This window comes from Calonectris borealis, chromosome 2, assembly GCF_964195595.1.
Source record: "Calonectris borealis chromosome 2, bCalBor7.hap1.2, whole genome shotgun sequence".
In the NCBI taxonomy this organism is placed as follows: Eukaryota; Metazoa; Chordata; class Aves; order Procellariiformes; family Procellariidae; genus Calonectris; species Calonectris borealis.
This window is the reverse complement of record NC_134313.1, coordinates 23,798,992-23,825,434: the sequence shown is the minus strand read 5'-3', so window position 1 is coordinate 23,825,434 and position 26,443 is coordinate 23,798,992. Positions and strand designations below refer to the sequence as shown.

At 36.8% G+C, this 26,443-nt stretch overlaps 1 protein-coding gene across 18 annotated transcripts in view; it reads right to left on the bottom strand.

Moving 5' to 3' along the window:
- The window catches only part of UBR5 (ubiquitin protein ligase E3 component n-recognin 5), an 89,611-nt gene that overhangs the window by 14,113 nt on the left and 49,055 nt on the right, over positions 1-26,443 (bottom strand). For 9 of the 18 annotated variants that reach the window (XM_075141337.1, XM_075141319.1, XM_075141322.1 and 6 more), the window contains 26 exons: positions 22,758-22,901; positions 22,551-22,662; positions 22,195-22,349; positions 21,063-21,260; positions 19,712-19,922; positions 19,034-19,078; positions 15,475-15,601; positions 13,799-13,950; positions 13,308-13,403; positions 12,746-12,869; positions 12,319-12,416; positions 11,292-11,440; positions 10,769-10,860; positions 9,667-9,813; positions 9,453-9,571; positions 9,246-9,372; positions 9,016-9,145; positions 8,630-8,790; positions 7,851-8,090; positions 7,497-7,620; positions 6,708-6,819; positions 5,451-5,582; positions 4,275-4,536; positions 3,656-3,920; positions 1,312-1,523; positions 695-925 (listed from right to left, as the gene is read on the bottom strand). In XM_075141337.1, coding sequence (XP_074997438.1) covers positions 695-925; positions 1,312-1,523; positions 3,656-3,920; positions 4,275-4,536; positions 5,451-5,582; positions 6,708-6,819; positions 7,497-7,620; positions 7,851-8,090; positions 8,630-8,790; positions 9,016-9,145; positions 9,246-9,372; positions 9,453-9,571; positions 9,667-9,813; positions 10,769-10,860; positions 11,292-11,440; positions 12,319-12,416; positions 12,746-12,869; positions 13,308-13,403; positions 13,799-13,950; positions 15,475-15,601; positions 19,034-19,078; positions 19,712-19,922; positions 21,063-21,260; positions 22,195-22,349; positions 22,551-22,662; positions 22,758-22,901 — 3,965 coding nt within the window. Of the gene's footprint in view, positions 1-694; positions 926-1,311; positions 1,524-3,655; positions 3,925-4,274; positions 4,537-5,450; positions 5,583-6,707; positions 6,820-7,496; positions 7,621-7,850; positions 8,091-8,629; positions 8,791-9,015; positions 9,146-9,245; positions 9,373-9,452; positions 9,572-9,666; positions 9,814-10,768; positions 10,861-11,291; positions 11,441-12,318; positions 12,417-12,745; positions 12,870-13,307; positions 13,404-13,798; positions 13,951-15,474; positions 15,602-19,033; positions 19,079-19,711; positions 19,923-21,062; positions 21,261-22,194; positions 22,350-22,550; positions 22,663-22,757; positions 22,902-26,443 lie in introns of all 18 variants that reach the window. The other 9 variants (XM_075141327.1, XM_075141329.1, XM_075141333.1 and 6 more) reach the window with 6 other exon arrangements.

The following is a 26,443-nucleotide window of genomic DNA, read 5'->3' as shown; positions in this document are numbered from 1 at the left end:
ACAGATGGTGTAGACTACCAACATATGGACATTTCTATGATCATTAATTGCCATTTCAAATCAAAGAACATTTCTAAAAAAAAAAAAAATCTTACAACATTTTAAAAAGTAAATGCACCTTGTAAAATGCTGTAGTAGAAGTAGCAGGGATTTTCAACTTAAGGACATTTTCAGCTATTGATTTCCCTACCCTGCTTTAAATCCTCAGGTAAGCCTCAAATATCCACAACCAAATGGAAAACAGAACTACTAAGCCCATCGTACCAGACTTTGACATTTTCTCCCATGTCATTCTTAACATGTTTGACAGAACTCCAAGTAAGTTGTTATCATGGTAAACGTGAGGAGCAGATTGCATTTTTCAGCTGAGAAATTGTCTTGAGTACATCTTTTAGAGGCACTGCCATAGAGTTAAAAATCAAACTCAAGTTTCAGTGGTAAGAAAACCTTTTACAGCAATCAGCATAAAAAAAACTTTAACAGGATACTGCAACAGGCTTATCAATCAAACATATGTACATCATGTGCCATCATACATATTCTTTTTATAATATGCATGTTACTATACACACACACAGATATATACATATATATATATTTATATGAGTTGCTGACTAACAACGCCAATGACTGAAACAAAAGGGCATATGCCACTTTTGCAAAAGTTTTTGTTTCTATGAGTCAGCCTCGATACCTTTTCCGTTCCAGCTGAGGAGTATCCAATGTTGTCTGTTGATTCATTGCTTTAATCCAATAAATAAGGGCTTGAAAAACGTATGCTACGTGCTTTAGTGAACAGACATCTAGAACAGGAAGAACATCTGAGTGCTCATCATTGTGAGAACGCATCAAAGACAGTGCGTAGTTCAGGAAATCACCACGTGCTGACATCATTCCCTGACGGGCACTGAGTAAAGTGGCACGTCTAGTGAGAGAAAAAGATTGAATACAGAGAGATTAGGCATCACAGTAGAATTCATCCTTTACGTATTAGTCTTTGTATTTGAAATATGGATGTAAAAACTCAAAAAAACCCCCACAAAAACAGTGTAATAAGAAGAGTAACAATCATAGGTTTATGCTTTACTATAAGCAGCTCTGGTGCAGTATATTATAAACAGTTAATACTCAAGGTGAATCTAGTATGTCAGAATAAACCAAATAGTAGCAACAACACAGGAAGCCAACTCAAATCAAAACAGTAACTATGCTGCTGCATTACAAAATTAGATTCCTAAAATGTTAGTGAACAAGATCTGACTGTAAAACTGGTAACTTGTATCGCGTGCAGTAATCAAACTATTTTCATACCTTCTTCCCTCGAGTGTTCTTAAGCTAGCTTCCTCACGGGCTGTCATCCTTTCCCTTCTGGCTGAGTTCTGAGAAGCATGGAGAGGGTGATTGGGATGCCCAGGATCACCAGCAGATGCTAACGCAGAACCATAACGCAGCTGAGCTTCAGTAGAGTCCATGATACTAACCATCCAATTCCAAGTAGGAATAAGCTTTTCTTCTACGTAATTCTATAGAAAATGAGATTTAATGAGTTTTGCAAACAATAGAACTAGATGATGAGAATGCATTTTCAACATAAGCCTCCACCATGGCTTTTACAGTTACACCTGATTCCCTACAAACAAAGAGGCTGTGAAACTACATTCAAGAATGACCAATGAACAGTTTCCAAAAGCTTTACTGAGACTGCTGATTTACTGTCGTGGTATGCAGCTCTCATCACTTAATATCTTGGTGTCTGTAAAGCATTCTCACCATCTCTCTCTCCCTTTTGGGCATCTCTTCTACTCTTCACCTTATGATCACCCAACATCTCTCAGGTGTGCATATCTTGGGGATTTTGGTCCAATTCCTAACTTTCTAGTAGCTTTAACAGCCCTCATCCTGCTATGGCATTCCCCAGCCAGATCTTTCACCATTCTTCACACCTTGCAACTTACTCGGTGAGGACGACAAAGTTAAGACCTGCACAGAGAACAAACCTCTCCTTTTGTTACCTGTTCCCAATACTGGCTCTGAAGGCTGCTTTTCTTGCCATTTGCTAAGTCCATTGACCTGTTGTTTTGTTTTATCAGTCTGCTTTCTTCATTCCTCTACATTCTGGTCTTCAAAAACATCCCTCACACTTCAAATGTTCTTATATCCACTAAACTAACAAAATGCTGTCTCAACCCCCATTTCTGTATCCAAAGGAAACCTCTGCTGTCGAGCTTTCACATGCTAATACAAATCTCTTGCTGCCTTAGATGAACAGATCTCCTGTGCACTCATCTGGCAAAAAGGTAACCTTTGCAAAACATCTCTAGTCAGCAGAGACAGTATTTTCCCACTAAGAATCTCCTGAACTGAAACCGATTTTAGCCTCCTCCATAATAGAACTATGTTCTCTTATTTATTTCCCTGCATATTTCCCCCAGTGTTTGATCCCAGAATACCTTTCTCCCATCGTACTGTGAAAATAGAGCCATACAAATACTTTGTGGCTCAATTACAAGTAAATATATTGTCATCCGGTTTTCACATCCCAGCACATGGTACTACTAACAGAAAACAGTATCACTTGATTTCTTGGGTTCCCCAAAGCAGCGGTATTATTCTGACAGCTGATTTTTGTACTAAATTCAGTACAGATGATTTCACTCCATACACTATGCCCACATGCAAGTTGATATATACTTTCTTAACACACCGAAGTTCCTCCTGTGTTGCTAGTCTCTGAAACTTCTTTCTATGCATGCCAGACACCAGTCTTCCCTTTCATGTATTTTCTCTAAAGATGCGTTTTACATATACTTTCAAAACTCCAGAGCACTGTACCAGAAACTATGCACATAACACGGAAAGGATGATCATGTCCCTGAAAGAAGGGACAGCGAACAGTGTATTTACCTGTACCAATCTTTTATCTCATTTAATTATTTGGCCCTTACTAACTTTCTTCTTTTATAGACTCAACAGTTCATGTCAAAAAGAATAGGGCAAAAGATGTCTGGTAGAGATCACTAGTATCTCCAAAGCAGCCAATCCTGACTTAGCTATTAATTAGATACCAGTCAGACTTAGTTGGGCAGGGGGGGAGGGAAGGAGGGAAATCAACTGAAATTCCTTTTTTGAAAGAATATATGTATATGAAATATGAGCAATTTAATGGAATCAGAAGCTACAGCTACTTCAGCCTACACTACCTCTCATATGAGGAGAGGCTGAGAGAGCTGGGACAGTTTAGACTCAAGAAACAAACTCAGGAAGATCTTATCAGTGTGTATAAATACCTGATAAAAAGGTATAAAGTATACAGAGCCAGACTCTTCTCATTGATATCCAGTGAATGGACAAGAGGTAATAGGCACAAATTGAAATACTTGGAAAAGTCCATTTAAACTCAAGAAAAAACGTTTTTACTATGAGAGTTTTCAAACACTTAACAGGTTGCCCAGAGCAGCTGTGGAGTCTCCATCCTTGGAGATATTAAAAACCTGACTGGACACAGTCCTGAGCAGCCTTGTCCTGTTGACCCTGCAGGGAATCTGGGCTAGGCAATCTTCAGAGGTCACTTTCAACCTCAACAATTCTATGATTTTACCTAAAAAACTAACTGTATTGAAATTATGTTTCTCTACAGAGATTTGGATGTTCTTACCTGCAAGTTAACTGCATCTTGATAAGTCAGCTTCACTGCAGCTGGGATCTGGGAGTATACTAAATGATTGTACTTGGGAATCAGACCCATCAGATCAGATATCTGCCGTATCACAATACTGTATGCTCTTGCTAAACTGCTTGCAGATGTTAAATAGCTGCTTGCATTGCTGGCTTCAAGTGCTGCAGCTGCTGCTGCAGCACTCGTACTGATGGTACCGCTCCGACGCAGGTTTGATGGATCAATGTAAATCAAGCCCGCTGAACTTGCTAAATATAAAAGAAGGTATGACATTAATTAATTAATTAAACTTATTTGCTACGTATTTTCTGTATTGACTGATATCATAAACATTTCTAGAAATAAACTTGTAAATATTACTGACATCACTACTCCAACTGGCAAAAATTACTAGCTACCGTAAGCATACTCATATCTTCTTAAGAACTACAACAGATCCTTCCTTTTCTTAAATTCAAAACCACAACTGGAACAGTCAAGATAGGTCAACACTGTCCTTCTAAGACAAACAGATAAGATTTCATCCTTAAGAGAACAAACAAAAACAGAGGAAGGAGCAAAGCCAGAGTTAACTAACATCCATGCATTTTACTCAGACTTGCCTGCTGGGGCTGACGTACTAGAAGGAGCAGTGCTAGTAGTCCTCTGGTTTTGGGTATTACGTACAGCCCATTGCATGGAACGGGGAGCTTGGGCAGCACCATTGGCATGTGAGCTGTTTGTGGTTCGCTCAAGAGGCTCATCAAGCATGAAGGTCTCCTGCTCTATGTCATCACTCTGACTGCTGCTGCTATCAGAGTCACTGGAATCATTTGATTGCGAGTCATCTTCAGAAAAAAATGCTGGAACGCTGCTAGCTCCTGTTGAGGAAAATAAGCAATAAACAGTAACTGACAACTGCACATATGTGCACGTAGACATGTATCATGTCAGCGTTGTAAACTTTTTCTATGAGAAGAAACTACATGTACTAAAAAGGTTCAAGTACCACTACTGAAAATATTTAATAAATTATAACATACTGCTAATTTTCCATAGGTTTCATGAAAAAGCAGTAAGATTACTTACATTTCAAAAGATAAATTAAGAAATAATTTGATTTAAAAATTATTCATTCATTCTGCCCCCAGACAATAAATTCTAAAAATTATACTTCCAAACTGGACAGTAGAGCAGTTGCTTTGAAAAAGCCTTAAAATGACTGGTCAGGTTTTGTGTTTTGTTTTAAATCATATCTAACTTCTACACTAAAAACGAGTGAAAACATTTCATTTCACTTCACAAGACTGCAAGGTAATGTCTGGCTAACACATGCAGAAGCTCCATAAGAGCAAAAAAAAGATAGGCCACATCTTAGCGCATCTCCTTGTCGAAAAAGTCTTGCATAGTACCTTACAATTACAGGCAAAGAAAAGGCAAAGGAAAAACTGGAAATGTGGGGAAGGCAAAGGTGGGAGGGAAGAAGCAGCATGAAGAGAAAAAAATAAAGAAAGGGAAAATAAGATTACAAGGGAAAGGTATTTGTTAAAATATCATAACCAGGTAATTCTCACTGTGTCCAATCTAGTTGTGAAGTAAGTAATTTCTCCAGTATACCTCTGGAGTGCTGGATGCAGTCCAGATCCAAAGGCAAAGAACAGTATTTCTTAGGTGAAGCCAGTTCTGCCCTTGTTAAAAACATATTCAATCACTAACACGTTTCTTTTTCCTGTACAACTTAATCCTAATATCTAAATTTAAACAGCTAGATTAAACACAAGATGATGTGGCGTACCTGCTTCTGACCCAGCAGTAGCTGCAGTGACAACGCTTCTGCGCCCACTAGCATTATCCTGATTACTGTGGTTACTCTCACTGTCACTTTCCGTTTCAGCAGCAGCTAGCAAATCCAGCTCCATATCACTGCCTATAGAAACAATGTACAAAAACCCTCATATTTAGAAAGAGAAAAAAATAGAATGACTGTAGTAACTCACATAAGACACATTAAACAAAACCCAGAGCCTCTTACTATAGCAGAAGTTAATGGATATGCAGGGAGAGGTCATAAAAGCAGTGCAAACACGCAGCAATACTTGGAGCATATTTTCTTATTTTCCAGCAATTAGCAACCCCCGGCCCTCTCACTCTGTACTGCACATATACATTCAACATACACGCTGAAAATGAAGACTTTAAGGATTCAGAATTAGTCCTCAAGCCAAAAGACTCCACAACTCTTCATGCACATATATAGGACAATTATCCATATGCTGTTTCAAATGAGTATCTAAGGAATATCTGAAAACTTAAAAAAAGAATCTAATTAAAAACCACAGGTTCTATTCAAGTTTAAGTTTTGAGAATTAAATATTCTGAATAGTCAGAAAGTGAATAAATGGGTTGACTGGAAACACAAGGCACAGTCAGAAAGAGAAGATGGTAATTTTTTTTTAATCATAGCTTTGGGCCATCTAATCCCAAACTAACTAATAAAAGACAAGTCAAATTAATGGCAAGAATTTTCATACAAAATGGATTAATTTTGTCTATAAAATACTGAACCGTAATTTAATATTTTGTGATTGTTTTGTAAACTAGCTCACCATGATTCAGATCCCTTTTGAGAACACATCTACCATAACCACTATTCTGTCATTAGCCATACAAGCGTTAGGCTATTTTTTTAGTCCTTCAACTAGTTTATGTCAATAACGTTTTACCGTAGCAAATATAAAAGGCAAAATAGATATTGTTAACCAAGCATATAGTAACATTTGAGGGTTGAGGTTTTTTTATCCTTTGTTACCTTAACATTTTTCTCCTCGTGCAGAAAGAGAAAAATAAAAATTTTTGTGTACTTGCCTTCTACAAGTCATCTATAATTTTACTCATCTCCTTTTGTAAGATGCGTAGTCTGAAACCCTTGGATTCTCTTTACTCATGCATGTCTCCCAAATCATTATCATTGGTGACTCGAAAGATGCCTTTTGTTTTTGATGCACAGTTTTCTCATCCAAGCAGTAATGTGCATGATGTACATTATACGTACCATCTTCATCATGCTCATCATGCTGTCCTTCTGCTTCAGCATTTTCCTCTCCATGTTCTTCCTGTTCATCATGATGGTCTTCTTCACCAGCTACCCCCTCAACCACCTCAACCTGGAAACAGCATTGTAATTTTATGCTAGAATATCTTCCATATCAGAGATAATCTATGTATTTTCAAAAACTCAATGCAAAATTTGATTTAAAAAATAAGGAACAAAAAACCACATCTAAGAAAGATGACCTCACAAGTGAATTGACGTGAACAGAAAATGAACTTACAGTCACAGTAGTTGTATGTGGTTGTACAGTCCACAGTGTTGTGGAAAAAAAATCAGGCCCACAAATAAAACACAGCCTTGGACATTAGATTTTAATGCTGAAAAGGTAAAACTGACTATAAAACCTAGAATTAGTTTCTAACTATTGAAGAGCTACCATCCCGTTAAAAGACCCTCTAGTTCTCCAATAGTACCTACGTAATAGCAACCATGTGCTGAAAGACTTAAAAACTTTTTTAACAGGGACTTATAATATGGCATAAGTTTATATGTAAAGGAAATGACAGATGTATTTATTAGTATTCTAAATCATACTGTAATTCTGTCAAATGCAAGGCACTTAGTATACTCTGAAATGACTAAATGTTGCTGAATACAAAACAACGATTACAAAGCTCTGTTAAAACAAAATGCTTATGGCATGGTAGGACTTCATGAAGTACTACTCAGCACCTTCTGCAAATCGGAGGAGAAGGGGAAAAAAAAAAGATACAAAAAAAGAAAACTGACCTCTTCCACATCTGCTGAAACGATATCATCTTGTTCTTCATCCCTGCCACGAACTGGTTGTGACTGGCTGATTCGTCTTTGCTGAGGATTCCTTATGATGTAGGATGACTGAGATTGACTAGAACTTTAAAAAAACAAACAAAACAAACCCAAAAGTAGATTTGGACCTCTGGATGTCACTATGAACCTAAATTACTGTAGAAATCTGTCAGTGGGAAAGTACTTCCAAAATGCTTGGCCCGAGTAAGAAGCCTCATCATACTTCTGTTAATGAAAAGCCAACAAAAACCCAAAACAAAAACACCTTTAACAAGTCTTTGAAAAGAATGAATAGTGAGCTTTTACGAATTTTACCTGCTAGACTGGTCAGATGATGGTCTGGGTGGCAGAGGCTCCACAGAAAACAGTTCTTCACTTCCCTGCATGGCATCTATACTAGTGCTAGCAAGAGTAAAGGGTGCTGTAGGACGTGCAATTCCCATCCTGACTGGAATAATTAGAGATTCTGCTACATTGCACAACTCTTCAACAGCATAGGGCAATAATGCCTGGAATACACGTTTACATTTTCCAATTGGCTGTGGAATAAAATTGCTAGGGAAAAAAAATATGGAAAAACAAAGGTCAAATATGTCTTTTTTTCCAAAAAACTTTATGGCGATATCAAATTTTTTTTCAAAAAGTCAAGACAATTATCTTTAACTGATACATACATTCGTGTGTGTATAGTAACAATATGCACAGCTATTCAAGTCAGTTAAAAACATTTACCATTCAATAATTTGAGACTAAGGCTGGATATCTAAATCTATTCCTGACAAACAACCATAGATTGTAATTTTAACATGTTAAAAAACTCTACTTCCAAAAATCCTAACATTTTAAACAAAAAGGTTCAGTATGAACATGTAAGTTTAACAAGTATTGTATTAAAAAGGTACATGACATACCAGCAGTTATTGTGCAATCCTGAGGTTTGCACCTTTCTACACAATGCTGCCTACAGACCGCAAATTAATTCAGATGTCTCTGCCTACTGTTGATTTGTATCAACTCGTTTAATAAGAGAATAAACATTTAAATAAAAAAACCCAAACCCACCACAACGAACACACACACTCCCCACCACTTACTTTTTCTTTTTGGAGGAAGCCATTTCCACACTAAGTATGACAAATACTCTTGCCACAGAACGCAGGAATCTCATTGTAACAGCAATAGCTTCTTCTCTGCGTCCTGGCGTATACTTGTTTTGTAATTCCTTTACCAGAGTACCCAGCAAAGTATCTAAGAGCTGTAGGAACAGGTCATTACAACCCAATAATGGTGTGTAATTTAGAAGCATGAAACAAGACAGATTAAGATTCAAAGGGAGACCACAGTCATAACAGTATAAATTCACAAAAACATAACTAACTTGAAGTTATTTTCAAATTAGTCTCCAAGCGTATCACCTGAGATACTCTATAAGATCACATTATTCAGAAAATCTATGTAAAACATGGCTAAGAGTGCTTACCAAAATGTCTGCTGTACACTTGACAATAAGGCAGTGCGTAAAACAGTCCAAGCGAATAGTTCCACTCTGCTGATTAAGGTAAACTTGTTCTTCAGGCAGAAGATGACCTATCCTACTGCTTGCACTAAGACTTGGAAAAAACAAAAAGAAAGGAAATAAATTTTATATAAGTCAGCAGGTCTCAAATATCAGATCAAACTTTACATTGACAACTATATGTAAATACACACGGGTCTTTATTTTCCTGGGAGCCAAACATGATCATGGACTTCAGTGCATTCCAATCCTGCAAAACACGTTCCAAAGCAAGCTGGGCAAAACGAGGAGGTTCTAAATCATGATCAGGCATATCAGAATCTAAAGAGACAAAAAAGCAATATAAGACAGAGGTACTGAAATATGGAATTTGCCATTTATTTCACTGAAACAGCTCTTACCTTCAGGATTTGCAGTTTTACGATTACGATCTTCCCTAATTCTAGGTGGTCTGTACTGGCAGTGTTCTACAGTTTGCCTGGCAACTGTCTGTACTAAAAACAGCAGCAGATGTTCTCCCCTGTAATGAAAAATTGATTAGTGGAGATATGATATACCACATATTTAAAAATAATAAAAATTATTCTGCTCTAGTCATTGCATATATGAACTTGCCTGCTATTTGGCATGGTAACAAGATTTGTGGTGGTAAGCAGGCGGTAAAGGAGATCAAGGCGAGCAGACTTTTGCCCAGCAATTAGTGTTTTACACTTGCACTTTTCCCAGCAATCACAGTAAGCTGTTGGAGATGTTCGTTTGAGTCTACAAGAAACAGAAAAGGTAAGCTGCAACACTGTTTAGTAATATACCAAATATTTTCTACACAGGCTGAGGGTGTTAGTGTACACATTAAGATTCCTGCTAGAGTTTTTTTGATTATTATAGTAGCAAGATGCTACTAGCTTGAGAGAGAAATGCAGAGTTTATATGTGGCAACACTTGACACTTGCTAGTCTTGTGTCCTACACTCATTTTAAGAGGGCAGTTTCACTACAGAGCTTTTCATAGTGCCTTAGTAAACCTCATCCAAGACCATTTATTCTTCCCCAAAATAGCCTCCAGCCAAGAAAGTTAAGTTGGAAATCCTCATGACATGCAGTAAAATCTCAGTAGTTGTTACAACACTGAGAATATCTTTATAATTGTATCTGTTAGCTTATTATAGCTAGGATATTAATACTGTAACATTTACACTCTGTAAAGTGGCACAAAACATCTGCAGCTTCAAAGCTTTGGCCAGGTTGATCAGAGACATCTTCACTGTTCATTTGACTGCTTGCTCACTTTTCCCTTTATTACAGTTGATCTTATAGATATTAATATGCTACACTTCTTTCTGGAAGTTTACAAGAATAATCTGTCATCAGGATTCACTGGCTTCAGAAAACTCCTGGAGGCACCCAAAATGAAAACATGCTATTATTTAGATATATTATTCTTAGAATAGTAAGCACTTTGAGGGTGTTAAAATTACTCATTTACTCTAAATTCTACAAAGTTTAAAGTACAAGACTGCTTCAGGTTATTCTTTCAATTCTGACCCATAAAATAAAATTTACAGAGCAGAAGGAAAAGAAGATATTTTAAATATTTTATTAATCGTCTGTTCTCTAATATCTGAACACTTCAACCAAGGAAAAAAACTATTAACTGTCAGTAGACAAATGAAAACAACAAAATTCTGATTTAATTATATGAAACAGAACACAATACTTACTTGCAGTCATGTCCTTTGTGACAGACCCTTGCACATTCTGTGCAACAACAAAGAGATTCCAATAGGCCACATGTTCGGCATTCAAATATATCCTAAAAAAAATTTACCAAAAATATTATACATAGTTTTCTCCCTACAGCGCTTGCAATCTCACAGCATTTCAGGTTACAATAAAATTGCACTTGTTCAAACTGATGCCTTCACTTAGAAGTAAGTCAATTCTAGAAAGTGAAACTTTGTTGTTAGTTAGAATACTCAGAGTTTTCAAAGAGCTGTTTCCATCAAAATTTTTGCCAAAGCTACCCAGAGAGGAAAAGCCACACTCATAAACAGCCATATTCTGACCAACACTTTGAAAGTACAAAGCAATTAGGGGAGGCAATAACTATACCAGACTTAAAAGTTAGAGTAATTAAAACAATGCAACTTTAATAATTTAAAAATCAGATTAGTAGACTACCACAATACATGGTTGAAACACACTCCTATTTACTCAAAAAGAAAAAAAAAAAAAAAGCCTTACTTGGTTAATATGTTCTGCACCGGTCCACGTAAAACTGCATGTATCATTACAACACAAAACATACAAAGGAGAGTCATCTGGATTTGTACCAGATGGACAAACCATTCCCATAAACACATCATCTTCTTTTTCACTGGAAGTTGCTTCAGCTAAAAGAACAATAGAATACCAGTGGTAAAAACAACCCCAAGAAAATAACAAAAAACCACCAACAGAACCCATATTTGACAGACGTTTGCCATTACAAAAATCCCATACAGAATTAGAAGTTTGAATAAAGTCTCTGTCTCAGTTTTTTTGAGAAAGCTTTCTGCTTGTCACATTACAGGTATTTCTTATAGGACCTGCTGCAAATTCCTCACTGAAAAATACAACCACCAACTCTTCCCCAGTTTTAAATTCACTGATATTCTAATAACTTCAGTGGATCACCACTTTGAAGGATTAAAAAATAATTTATGGGCAATATTCTTATAAGGAATACACACAGTCCTTTAGACCTTGTCACACCAGAGTTCTAATCTGCTTAAGTTTCTCCTTAAGTTCAACTTCACGTACTTCTCTTAAACAATTAAATACCAACATCGAAAGAGAGTCACAAAACGTGTTTGTATACAAGCCTTTTCAGGACAGGATCTAACTTGGCATACTGCTTTATCATATCGTTTTTTTCCAATTCAAAGAAAGAAGTTCCAGGTGATACCTTTGTGCTACAGAAAAATAGTACCTTAATCCACTGATGTTTGTAAAGCAATGAAATGCTGAAAAGACTATAAAGAACACACAAACAGTAATATTCATAGAAATCTATTGTAATATACGCACCACAAAAGAGGAAGATACTCCATAATAGCAAGATTTCCAAAACATGCAGCAATATACAGTGTTTTGGAAAGAGGTGTTTAGCACCATCACCAATTGCTCAAGCACATGCGATTTCACACACAAAAAAGCACTGTTAATAATGAATCTGCACATACGCCAAACCTTAGAAACCACATGTTAATAATTACTGAAACTGGTGTACCTTTAGCAATTTTCTGTGCAGTTTCTAGAATTGTAATTGCAGCAGGATATGCCCGGCCGCTAACTGCGGACATAAATGGTGTCATGCCTCTCGCATCCCTAGGGAAAAAAGCAACAGACAAGTTAAAAAACACTGAAATTTTTTGTTATAACAGGAGAGGTAGGAAAGAAATATATGAAAACTTAGCACTGCTAATCTTGTGCAAAAGAAAATCCACGGAGTGAATAAGCACTCTTTTATTTGTTTTACTTCTGTGAAATAGACCTAATTTTAAGGGATGGCAGGACACAAACACAGCCAATATTCTAACATTCTCCATTTTAACTAATGCGCCTTTAAATAGCCTTTTTAAAAAGGCTTCTATGTAATAAATTTCAGGTGATATAACATTACAAAGGATAGTGAGAATTCATATGAAAATCCTTACTTAGCTGACAACAATTCTCGAAGATAAGGTTGTAAAACAACACTATCACATAGTAATTTCAGTATAAAATGAGCATTTGCCTTCCGATCCTTTGATTCCACTACAGATGGTTCGGTAGAAGGACCTGTAATGAGAAAAAAAAAATTGCAGAGAAGCAGCTTTCCCTCAAAAAAGGACTACCTATTAAAAGCAAATAATTCAATGTTTCACTGGGGTGATTAATCAGTAGCTTGACTATGCAGTGGTTTGCCAGTTTCAGCAACATTTCACCGAAGTACTGTAAATTTCGGTTGCAACTTACATTCTAAAATACAGACAGTAATCCCAATTTCACATTGATTACCGTATTTTTACGCATTTGTCACTCCCCAGGTGAGAATAATTTTTACGTAAAACACAGCATGGTGCTTCATTTACTTTCTGCACACTTGCGAAATTCTGCTTCAATCCAATCTTCATCTGATAAGAGGCATTTTCGTATGCAGAAAGTCTGTGCAGGCGAAGACAGCTTTTGAGATCATTTTCCTTCTAAAGCATAATAAGATAAGCAGTATGTCCTCACCTGGTATCGTGGAGGTGCTAGGTCCTTGGCCGGTGCCAGTCGCTGCTGTGGTAAGAGATCCCACAGCGGGGGCCAGGATAAAATCAATGTCACCATCTTTCAGTAAACAGAACAGCAGGATGTATATCAATACATAAAAACATCCCTAACAACATGCTCTTTCTGCAGTGTCTAACACACTGCAGGTTTTCTGTATTTAATTGGTACTCTTTCCTACAAACAGCCACATTCCTAGATTAATGATGTAACTCAACATTACAAAACACACTTCACAGAAGTTTGACACCAGCATTAAAGACACATACGGGATTTAAAAACAGCTGTTAAGTCTTCAGTAAACTCTTAAAGCTACCTCAGTGACCTCTTCCTACCTCAATGACATTAGGTATTTTAGTCTCACACTGAAATTTAAGTGATTCACCTTAAAAGCCATCGGTTCTTTTATTAAATCTCTCATTCTACAGTCTAATGTGATACATGAACAGACTTACCCGGATCCATTGCAGGAGGATCTGGAACCCAGCTGGGAGGAGCTATGGGTGGAGAAACCGGGTCCTGGTGATCGCTTGATGAAGCACCAGCTTCATGTCTGCCCAATCCAGCAGCTCTCAAGGATCTTCTCATCATTTCCCTTAATCTCAAACTGAATGCAACACCAGGATAAAAATACTATCTCGTTTTCATTTGTAATTATAACATTTTAAAGCAGAATTTCACACTGAAAAAGGAAACCAAACTCTTCTTATCTCCATTTTTCTTCAGCATAAAGAAGAATGAACAAAGAAGTATTTTCATTCCTGTATTCCATTTTGTTGCAACAGAATATAATGGCCTTGGAAGAAGAGTCAGCCAGCAATGTATCAAGACAGATTTGAGCCCAGAACACATCCCAAGTCACCACAGCACTGCCTCTTGCAGGGAGCAGCAGCTGATGGGCATTATTACCGCTATTCGACATTACTTTTACCCCAAACTCATTGCCAGGGGTGTTAAGCTTGTGCAAGGATTTGCTCTTGTTGCTGCTGTTTTTTAAAATCTAATTGCAAGAAGAGGTTAATGAAAGAAAAAAAGTGGGGCTTGAAAAACAAATTTTTTGAAAGGAGTTATTTGTTTAAAGTTATTTAAAATGAAAATACTACTTTACTGAGGACAGTCAGTAAACAATTTCAAGAAATTTTGTATCATCTTGCTAGACGGAAAGGTGGTAGGAATAAAGTAGAAGCCAAAGAACCCAGTGTGATACAAAGAGGTACAAAACATAAAGGTGTTTGTTTTGTTTGGGGGTTTTTTTGTTCTTTTTTTTTTTTTTTTTTTTTTAAATGCACTTCCTTTTAAGAGTAATGTCTCTTACAGAATGTGGGAGGAAAGCTTCAACCCTTACCCTTATCTCCCATATCAGAAAGATCACGGTGATGAGGACTGTAGCTTGGGAAGGATAAAGACATCATTTCATGCCAATTGCTTTGTCTACAGAGCTAAGTAAAAAAATTGTACTATGCCCTCATCCAGAGTCCTCTGAACTGACTAGAACTCAGTACAGATACCATCAAATTGCCTTGACGTGAGCACCACTCAGTTACCATCATGGAAAGAGGAAGAACATAAATGTCATCAGAAATCAGGATTCTGTCAGGATCAGAAACCTATCCTTTAGAGCCACCTCGATACAAAGGATTCCCACTATAACAACGATTGTTTAGGATAAAAAGAATCAACTTAAGTTCTTCCCCGCTGGTGTTATGTTGATCGCAGTATTATTTATCTGCATAAGTGACCACCTCCCTCAGAAATTCTCTTAAAAGAACAAGCCTGGGAGCTATTATAATACTTCCGTGATACTTAATTCTCCTTGGTAAAGAACACTAGAACTTATCCTCAAATTTTCTTTCTCCACAGGGAGGAGCATTTCTACTTTACAACTGAGGAGACAATGCCCCAACCCCAGAAAACAGAATTAGTTTAGAAATATCCCACCATTAGTTCTCACACCAGAAAAGGCTTAAAAAAAACCACTAGAGCTCTAGTTTGGTGCTTGAAGAAGTGAAATCTGACTTTAAACTAGCAATAGAGCCCATTCTTAAACTAGACTGAAGGAAAGAATAAGAGATCAGTAATTAATATGGAAATTAGCATACTGAAAACAAGAAAAAAGCGTTAGTCAGTTTACCTTCTGCTGCTTGATGATCCTGCCCGATTTCCTGGACCATTACTTGACACAACCGAGATTGCATTTGCAATAGCTTCCACAGCCGAGAGCCTTTCAGCAAATGTATTCCTTTCAGAGCGCTCTGCTTCTGAAAAATTAAGAAAAGTGTTAGTGCCAAAATTTCACTTGCGAAAATTATAAGGAAGAAGTATAAAGTATGAAATGTCACTAATCATAAAATGGTCCCTGCATTTTTCTTTTTTTTTTTTTTAAAAAAAAAAAAAAGATTTAGAGGGACAGAGTAGGTTCATATACAAATTTTTGTTTTGGACAAGCTTAACCATGACTCTGACTGGGTTTGGTTTCTAAAAGGCCATCAAGGAAGGAAATTGAAGGCATCCGAATTCCAGAACAAGCTTTCAGTGTTCAGTATCATCAAGAGACAAAGACCTATCACATAGCTGATTCCAGACACTTGCTGAGTCAAGGCTTCAAAAGTAATGACAACCAAAAAAACCCAGAACACCACAAAAAAAAAAAAAAAACCCGACAAAAACCCCACACTTCACAATGAGCAGCTATGAACAACAATGCAAAGTTGTGGGTTTGTAAGATATACACTCTACTTAGGAGCATGCTTAGGAAAAATAACTATGTTATGAATATAATAAGGTGGCACAATCAGTTTACATCAGAAAGAATGAGCGTTTCTTCTAACATCTAAAACCCTAAGCACCATAACACCTAAAGGTCCTAGTCATAACAAGGACCAAATTGTGCCAAGTGCTATACAGAATATAAAAATTGCCTAGTTGTACAGTTACAGTACAACTTGAAGCAGGCACCTGAATCAATGTAGATTTATTTATCTGCAAGATAAAATACACAGATAAAGCAGTAAAGTCAGCTGTACAAGGTTGGCACAGAGTAACAGTCATTGCTTCTTTAAGGAGCTACTGACAATTAAAGATCGCATAGCCACTACATACCAAATTATGAATCACTACAGCCATGGACCCAGAAAGAACTGAAAGAGAAGCCACTTTCAGCATGATAGAGGCCAGGAGAGGGGCAATTTTCCTTTCAACAGAGTGAAAGACAATTTTTGGTACCAACTAGAAGGAAAAGGTGTATTTCTGAAAAAAGAAAAAAATGTCCTTAAAGTGACTCTGATTGTTCTTTCAGGACATGTCTCAAAGTTGTTATTGGCTAGTGCTCACTTTCCATTTAAAGACTTTTCAAACTGATAGTCACCATCCTCTGCATGCATATTTTCTCCACTGACTAAGTGCTAAGACCTGGATAATTCCTTTTTTTTTTTTCCCCCTTCCCTTTTTTCCCCCCTTCTTTCTTTCTCCCGTCTTTCTTTCCCCTTTTTTAAACAAGAATGTACTATTAATACCTTTAACTTTGAGTTCATAGAATAAGGTAATTTGATGGTGTTTGTCAGCTTTTATAGTATGTTTATTCTTTAGATCTTTCTACTCATCATTACCTGAAGTAGCAAAGATCTTAGGTTTTGCTTGTTCTTAAGCATGTGCAGGTTTCTTAGACAAAAATCACCTATTACCCACAGCAGACAACTATCAAGCACTTAGAATGCACACTATCTTGTGCCCCTAGTTCTAGACTAGTTGACCTGTAGTTGTAAGTAAATTGCCATTGTATTTGTGCTGTACTCCTAAGATCCACTAGTTCTCTTAACTCATGACCCATCACATAGTACTTCTGAACCCCTCACACAGGGGGTCACAGCTCTTGAGAGTGATCCCTCAAGCAATACAAAGCAATACAACCGTTCTCTGCAACAGAGAGATTTCACCTACCCTTAGTCCCACAGTAAACTGCAACTGAATTTTTGTTGTTCCACTTATGAAGTTAGTATTCATTTTTGGAGACCCATCAATTGTAAATGTCCTGGCTCTAAGGGTAATTTGCTGTTCTGTTGTCTAATGAAATCTGTTCCAATCCTCTAGAAAAAACTCAGTTTGTAGGTGTTATCTGTATCAGTTATCTGTACCAGTAAAGTTATCTGAAATTTAGTATCATAACTCTTTAATGATTTCACATGCTTTGGACATTTCTTTTGGACCTGTCTTTTCCAAGATCCTTTCTATTGGCAAGACTGAGGAGATATCAAATCACAGAGAAACAGAGCAGCCTTCCTCCAGCTTTGCATGTCTGGGGCCACTTTTCCTGTAATTCATTTATCCAATGCTGCAGGAGCTATGGCGAAACTAGACATAGGATCTGAGAACAAAAAAAGCTTAGCCCTGCCCTCAATATTCCCTTTCCATTACTTAAGGAGGAATCTATATGAAGAAGAGTGAAGGATCTCAACAGGTACAGGCTGGGAAGGGGCAGTATGTTCTGTAATTGTTAAGGAACATCATATCTGGAGTCTGGAATTGAAGCCTTTACTCCTAAATCAAACTTCTTTTACAGTTTAACAGATGGCTGTATAACTTACAGACAGTAACATTAGTCACCACTGACCTCCAGATGATGCACAGAAAATAAGCTTGTCCTAATATCCATCGTTAACAGTTACAGTGGAAGGTGAATGTGATTTGAATCTAAAGATATGAATCCCCTTTTAAAACAATTTTTGTGAGGGGAAAGAGAGAGGCAGAGGGGTGTTAAAAGTCTATCAAGTTCACATTTTTCATTTTTTAGAAAGTTAAATTACATCCAAATGAAGTTACTGAAAAAATATCAAGGTTGCAAAGACAAGCACTCAAGTTAGGAGAAGTCGGATTAAGTTTGCCCATGCATCCTTATTTCAGCTTTCTTGTGTGCTTATAGTATAACAATCTTCAGTTACATAGTTGGGTTTTGTTTGTTTGTTTTGGGTTTTTTTGTTCCCCCACCCCCCCCAACAAGACCCCTGCCTCAATCAGTGCACAGGATGGACGACACACTAAAGATGAAGGGTTGTGCAATGAGCAAGCTGTTCATGCCTTGTTTGCTGCAACATTTGGAAGGCGTGTAGTAAGGCAGCAACAGCTTGGCAAGGAGAGGGGGAAGCATTGTCTTGTGTTTAATGCCACTGAACATCACTTTGGAGAACTGGAACCTATTTCTGTCACATCTAACAGCACACAGAACTTTGTGAAACACGTTTTTACAGATGATCGTGATACATTTTACTCAATTCGGGACACCTAAAAAGTGCCTCACCCACAGAAATAATTAACATTCACAGAACAACTAAAACTACTATTAATCCAGCTCTAGAATAAAGTGTTTTGAAATAACACCTACTCAAAAAAAATGAGATCAGGCCCTAGGCTTCTCAAACAGAACCCTCACAATTAGTTAATAGCTTTGAATACAGAAAAACTTCAAGCTATAATACCTTCAAGAGATGAGAAAGCTGCAGCATTACCCCCATTTTATAAATAGGGATATGAGGAACAATTAAGGTCTATAAATGACTAAAATTCAATGACAGCACCATACAAAAATCCCACAAGGAAGTTCATTCATTATTCAGTGCAGGGTTTGTATGGTGTGCAATAAGTAAGGAATGGGGCCACACACTGAATGATGAGGATAAAAAGAAATATTGAATAGCTACCCATTCGGTGAGCACCGTCCATCTTGTGCACTGAATGAGGTAGTCCTGTGGAAAAAATAGTATGACGGTGTAATTAAAGACCATTTCACAATGCATACCCATGTATAGCACATGGGTAAACTTAATTCTGGCATTTCCTAATTTTTGAGTGCTTGACTTAGCAACCTTGTTCTGTTAACATACTTTCTACATAACAGTCTTTAATAGACATTTTTAAATGGTGTCAGTAACTGGCATTAACAGAAGGTCATTCTTTCACATTTCTTAATACATGTCAACTGCAAGTAGCATTTCTTATTGGAGGCATTAACATATACTATAACACTCGAAAAATATTAAATACCATTTCTCTTAAAAGTTTACTAGTGATATAATGGGGATACTAGTGATATGAAGGTGGAAAAACACTTGCTTTCATCTAAAATTAACATGTGGATGTGAAAAGTTTGTCTTTTACAATCAATAAAACCAGCTCAGTATTCTTAACTATTGAATTCTTATAAATCCTTATGAGAGTAATAAAAATGTTGTCTCAGCACCTTTGAAAGGCTAGGACACATTTTAGGTGCTAAATTTTAAGATACCCTTATATGAAGAATGCAGCCTTTATTTCAAATGTTCTTGAAAATGCATTAAAAGTTTATTTTCAAAGTATTTTCATTATATTGTTGAGCTCACCCTCTTCCTCTTTTGTTTCTTTGTTGCTGGTTGGAAAGCATACAGACACACAAGCATGCAGAATATTGCGATTTCCATCACATCTATGGCCAAGGAACGTCTGCAGCATTTGTGGATTCTGATCCAAGACAACTGCTTGTTCAAGATTCATCAGGTATTGTCTGCAAGCCTCGTAGTCACATCGGAGAATGTGCTGCATTAAAGTTTGTTTCTGTACTCAAAAGAATAAAACATTTTAACAATTTAAAATACAAAAGACAGACATACAAGTTTCCTAAGTAATTCTAGTTTTCCGGTTTTGAAATTAATAGAAAGGTCTAAATCTAGGACATTGGCTGGAAGCCAGCGCAGGAACTGTTGAGAATGCGCATCACCTCAATTATAGCTGTTAAAAACAGAAAACTGTTAAAAACAGAAAACAGCATGCATTCAGGCAGAGACAAGTTAAAGGAAAGGAGAGGCTTAAGCAGCAGAAGCTATCAGGCTCACAAAAATATGCCTTTGAATTCATAGCTGGGTTCTTAAGATATGTTAGTTCTATTTCATGGATATATGTAATATGGGAAAAGTGGTACAACTGAAAAAACTAAGCGGTCTATATTAACTAGCTCTTACATATGTTTTAAACAAGCGATATACACACTGAGAAGTGAATGAATACAAGCTATTGAAGGCCTGGAAGGCTCACCCCTACGTAACAAGCTTTTCCACAGTGATGGAATACTCCACTGTGAAATCAATCTCAGTGTAACAGGTACACAATACCTCCTGGTGGCAGCATAGTACACAGCAGATCTAACTAAACTGCACCAAATCACTGACAGGTTTATACAAGTATGACATATAAATTCACAGCAGAACTGTTCATACAGCACCACAGATGAGTACAGAACTTTAGAGGCGATTCAAGTGAAAAAATCTTCGCTTGACTCTCATAATTTCCTAATGTATGGTGCAAAAACAAGATTTAAAAAAAAAAAAAAAGAGAGTATTGCATTCACAAGAAAACAAGTTGTTGGATCCCTCAGAAAAAGTATGCACCCATAAAACAAATAAAATTGTATACTGGTAGTAAACATAAAAAGGTAACAGTTTTAAAAGTAATACCTAAAAAAATATTACTAGTTAAAAGCCTGTTACAGAAGCCATGCACCCCCAAAATGGATCTTTCACTTTACTACGTAAATTTGTTCGTGCTTTCATGTTTCTAAGAGAATCTTCTCTTGAATTAGTTTATTTGAAATAGGGAAAATACAAATCAGTATCTAAACACGAAGCTGCTTTAAGCATAACTTTATAAAAGCAAGAGGAAAAAAAAGCACATAATTCTATAGTAAAGAAAATATTTTACCTCAACAGCCATAATGATAATAGCAGCTTTCTTTTTGATGGTCGAGTTAGCAGGAAGATTTGTTAAGGAATGAACACCCATTCCAAGACTACTAATAGGTGGAAGATCAAGCCAGTCAGGGTCTCGTATCCCACCCATACAATCTTTTGCCATTGGATAGATTGTACCATTTCCATCTCTAAGAATAATAGGAGATTCCTACATTTGGGAAAAAAGTTTTATCATTAAGTCTCCACAATTTACAAATATTATCCTTCCCAAAATATTATCCAGTTCTGCTTGACTGCCAACGACAACAGTTTACCTAAAATTCTCATTTACGCCATTGTCTCCTGTCATTACAAGTGGCGCAGCATAAGATTTCAGATTCCTTTCCTCAAAAGCCTGAAATGTGCTTAACGTAGTAAATACTATTAAAAGTATCTTCTTTATATATATACACATTCATTACGAAACATTACCAATGAAACACATAGTACCTATACTTTTAGATTAGTTAAATGCTGCAAAGAAAGTTGAATATATTGAAATGAAACATTCAAATCCAGTTCTTTTGCCAAAAATGTTTCCTTCAACTATCCTAAGCAAAGTATATTGTGTTTGTGGAAGTTACTAAAATGGTTTTGGTATTTTTTCTCAGCCCTCCTCCTGGATGCCTGCACAATGTAATCAAGCTGCATAATCAGATAAAATAAGATACTTAACATTGGATAGTAGAAAGAGTTGCACAAAACCTCAATATATCACTTTTAGTATCAAATACAGATTTTTTTTGTTAACATTTCCATTTATTCTCAAGAGTGGATTTTCATCTGACCCAATTCCAAAATATAGCTAGATAACCAGTTTACACTAACAGGAACTACTCTGTCAAGTTTGTTTCCCCCTTTTCTACTTTTTATTCAAGGTAGAATTTGAGTAAGGTTATTAAAAGTGCTTAAGTCAGTTATATTGCTCTTCCCCTCGCACCTTCAAAATATTAATGGTAGCAGCAAGTCTTTCTTAACCCATTTGAAGAACTATTTCTTTGCCAGTCTTTGGAAATGCCTTACAAAAGGCTGTACCATCCCATTCAAAGATGATGGAAGTGAAGCGCAGTGAGGTTGAATGATTGAGATACAAAATCACAAACCTGTCCAGCTGTAAAAATAGCAACACTTCTCTCATTCTGACCCAGGAATGCAATGCTGCTAGTAGGGAAATTATTTTCCTGTTCAGCCTTTCCTGTGGCAAGGTCAAATATGCAGTATCGAACCCAGTTCCCAGTTTTCAGAACAGCATGCACTCCTTCAAAGATACACGAAGAAAAAAGTTAATGTCTTTTACTGATGCATCCAGTAAAAGAACTCCTAACTAAAGCACTTTTTAGGAATTAGTAATCTCAATGGAAACAACTGTTTATGTTAGTTTGACAGTAGTTGTTTTCCACTAGGAAGAGAGATAGGTAATAAAGGATCCAACAGAGTATCTTAACTAAGTCCTACTTACCTTTTGAATCTACATTTACTGCTAGGATCTCTGTTTTTTCAGGAATACACAGCTTTTTAGGTGTCCTTTGAAAACAGTCAGGAACTTTTGGAGTTCCACCAGTTTTTACAACCTGAAAACATACATAAAATTTTAAGATGCAATTAAGCACACAGTGCTGAAATTTCAAAATACTGATTGTTTTCTCCATGTTTCACAAAGGCATACCTGCAGTTCATCTATTCTGAGCAGTCTACAGTCTTGGAGAAGAGAAGAAGGATCAGGATCTGAATTAGAACTGCTCTGACAGTTTGCATTACTGGAGGTGCCTGGAAATTTCACAGCAACGTAAGCACCATCCACTTTTAGCACCTACAAGCAGAACACATTACAGTTTTACCAAAAGCTTTGAATAGAAACTGTTTAGGTTGATTTGCTTCAAAATAAACCAGACCTTTATCAAGAAAAGAAAAATGTTTATAATAAGTGATAAAATTCTACAGCTCTTGGTCATCAGCCTTGTTGTTTTGCTAAAATTACTGAAATCTTAAAAACTTGGATTTCTTAATGACTTCATAGGCATCCTGAATCAGATCAAAGTTCCAACATCCTATGGCCAACAGGAACCAACACCAACCGACTAGAGAGGCTCCTACTGATATTTCCCTGCTCTCTTTCCAGCTTCCACCTACTAGAAACAGCAGGACAACTTCACGTTTAATAGCCTTCTCTTATTAATTTGTCCAATCACTTTTGGAAATAAACGCTATTCTTGTGGCAATGAATTCCAAACATTAGCTAACAATTCAAAAAAAACCACCTACACTGAGCCTCTTACTTCTTTAAGTGCCCATTAGCTCTTATACTACGAGAAACAGGAAAATCACTCTTTTTTTTTTTTTGGCCCAATCTAAAAATTTTTAAAGCCTCTGTTGCAGAGTCTTAGTGCTCATTCCTCAAGATGACTGTGCATAGTGGAAAAAAGAAGTGTTGGTTTATGGGTGTATTACCTGTTCCTTACACTCGATGATAAAGTTCTCCACTCAGTCCCTTAGAACTGAAGGATACGACAAGTCTATCCAGACATACTTCATGCATCTGTGTCCCTCTCTGCCCCCCAAGGAAATGGAAGTTATTCAACCCCACACTGACACAGTCATTTCTGAGACTGTAAGCCACTCTAAAGAGTTGCTGCCATGCATATCTAATCAGAACTGTCAAAATAGGTTTCCTTGATATAGAAACATCTTATGCTATCACCAAACAGCAAGGCCCTCTGAGTTTCCAGTTGAGAGCGTAATTTTCTCAAAAGGAAAACAAAACTAAGAGGGAAGGGGGCAGGGGGAAGGACAGACAATGTTTTAATTTTGTGTAGAAATAAGATCTCGGTATATTCTCAGTCTTGATCAAAGTTAGATACAAGCAACTGTGAATCTTGATTAGGCCCCAATTTCTCAATACTTTCTACACAGAAAGTGCTTACAAAGCAATATTAAAGATCTAGATGTAATCAACTTTATCTAAAATGTCCCTGACAATAAAAAACATCTCTCAAATTTTCAAGATATTGTAGGTAATAAAAATCCAGGCATTTTCATGTTTTCTCCCAATTTCTCTAGCTAGGTGCAGCCTATCAAGCGTGCTAGAGAAAAGGATATATTGACAAACATGAAAGTATTAGCAGATTTTTTGTAACAAAGATTATTGTGGATAGAGTCAGAGCACGTGCTCCCCATATGCCGAAACTTCACTCTAGTAGCAGAGTTCCTAGTTCTAATAGTAGAGCATCGCCGATGGCTGTAAGACTACTACCCAAAAATTTCAAAATTCAGACCTAGTCAAAAGATGGAAGATTCACGAACATTAACTCTGATCTAGACTATACAAAGACAAATTTCTGTTGAGACTTGCAAGACAACACTCTAGACAAAAATTTGATTTGGTCAAAAAATTTAATCAAGGTACATTTAGATGGTTTTAAGGTAATCAGACTAACTTGTAAGCCTGAAATCACATACCGGTGGTTCAACAACAGCTTCTAGACTGACATGTAGAATATTTTTTTGTTGTTTTTTTTTAATGACTAAATGTTGCTACAAAAGCTTTGTAAATTTGGGCTGCTTCTGAAAACAGAAGATTCTAAATAGTCAATGTCTAGCAGGGCATACGAAATCTTGTTTATGAAGTTTCAAATTTATAATGGGGGGTTGGGGGGAAGAAACACACCTTAAGAAAAGGCACAGTCCTCAAATATTTAACATATCCTGTCTCCACAACTAAAAGTTTTCTTCTACATGCTTTCTGTCTGTTCTTAGTGCTATCACCTACATCACTTTTCACTTACATCACTTTTCATGTGTTCAAAGAAATGCTGACAGTTTTTAAAGTGCTGGAACTCTATGGTGACTCTTTCAGAGTCCACATGCCAAATAGTCTTTTCTTTACCATTTTGTGGTTCAAGAAGAAAATCAAGTATCTTTAAAAAGTGGAAAATATGTTTATTAAGATTTGGTTGAGAAGAAATTCACCTCTTCAAAGGGTGAATTCAACCTCTTCAAAGTTCTTTAGTTAAAGAGTTACTACTACGGCTATTGGCTGTTACACAGAAAGAAAACACTATCCATTGATGTAGCAAGCAACCAGGAGCTCAAGTGAAACACTTGATAGCAATTGTACATAGAAAGCTCCAAAGCTCCAAAGAGATGTGGTATAATGGGCTGGCACTAAACAAGGTAAATAAGCAACATCAACATTCCTCTTTAATTGAAATTATATAAGTCTGAATTCATTGAAAAACACATTAACAAAAATAAAATGCAAGAGCTTAAAGGATTTAGACATTTTAGCTTATAGAACTAACGTACTTACACTGTTCATATTGCTAATGCAAAAGTTTCATCAATTAGAAACAAGCATTTTACAGAACTATGTATACAATGTTTGCCTTATTAGGACTAAATTAAAAGAACTGAATCAAATGAATGAAAAAAGCAAGCAACAAAATGGAAGTTTAAAGATTTTTTTCCAAAAGCAAAATACCTTTTTATAGCATTTTCAACTATAGGATAATGAAATCCGATCTTTCTTCTTAATGGAAGAAAAAAATGAATTGATAAACTGAAAGATGAACATACTTGTTATCTCCTTTACCCTTACTATCAACCCATTGCCACACTCCTTTAAACCACAATGCCAAAGCACACTGATTGGCAGAAAACATTCAGCTGAAGTCCCTTCCTCAAAAGGAAGTGGAGGCAGGTCGTGAGACCCACTTCTCCTCCCCTGTTCCCTCTTACCGTTGTTCATGTAAAATCACATTAACGATAGGCTGAGTAGCCTCTAAAAATAAAAAAGTTGACTACCAGCACTTCAGCCTTTCAGAAGCAAACCTGTTTGGACCCTGTCCCGGCTTCAGCTGGGATAGGGTTAAATTTCTTCCTAGTGCTGTGTTTTGGATTTAGTATGAGGAGAATGTTGATAACACACTGATGTTTTCAGTTGTTGCTAAGTGCCCTCCTAGTCCAAGGACAGCTCCCGTGCCTACTGACTGAGCTAGGTACACAAGATGGGAGGGAACATAATCAGGACAGCCAGCCCAGCTGGCTAATGGGGTATTCCATACCATGTGACGTCATGCTCAGTATATGAACGGTAGGCGTGATCCAGGAAGTACCGATCGCTACTTGATTATCGGTCAAGCGCAGGTGGTGAGCAATTGCATTGTGCATCACTCATTTTGTATATTCTATCATTATCATTATTATTCTCCCTTTTCTGTTCTATTAAACTGTCTTTATCTCAACCCACGAGTTTTTCTCACTCCTACCCTTCCGATTCTCTCCCCGTCCCGCTGGGGATGGGGAGGAGTGAGTGAGCGGCTGCGTGGTATTTGGCTGCCTGCCAGGTTAAACCAC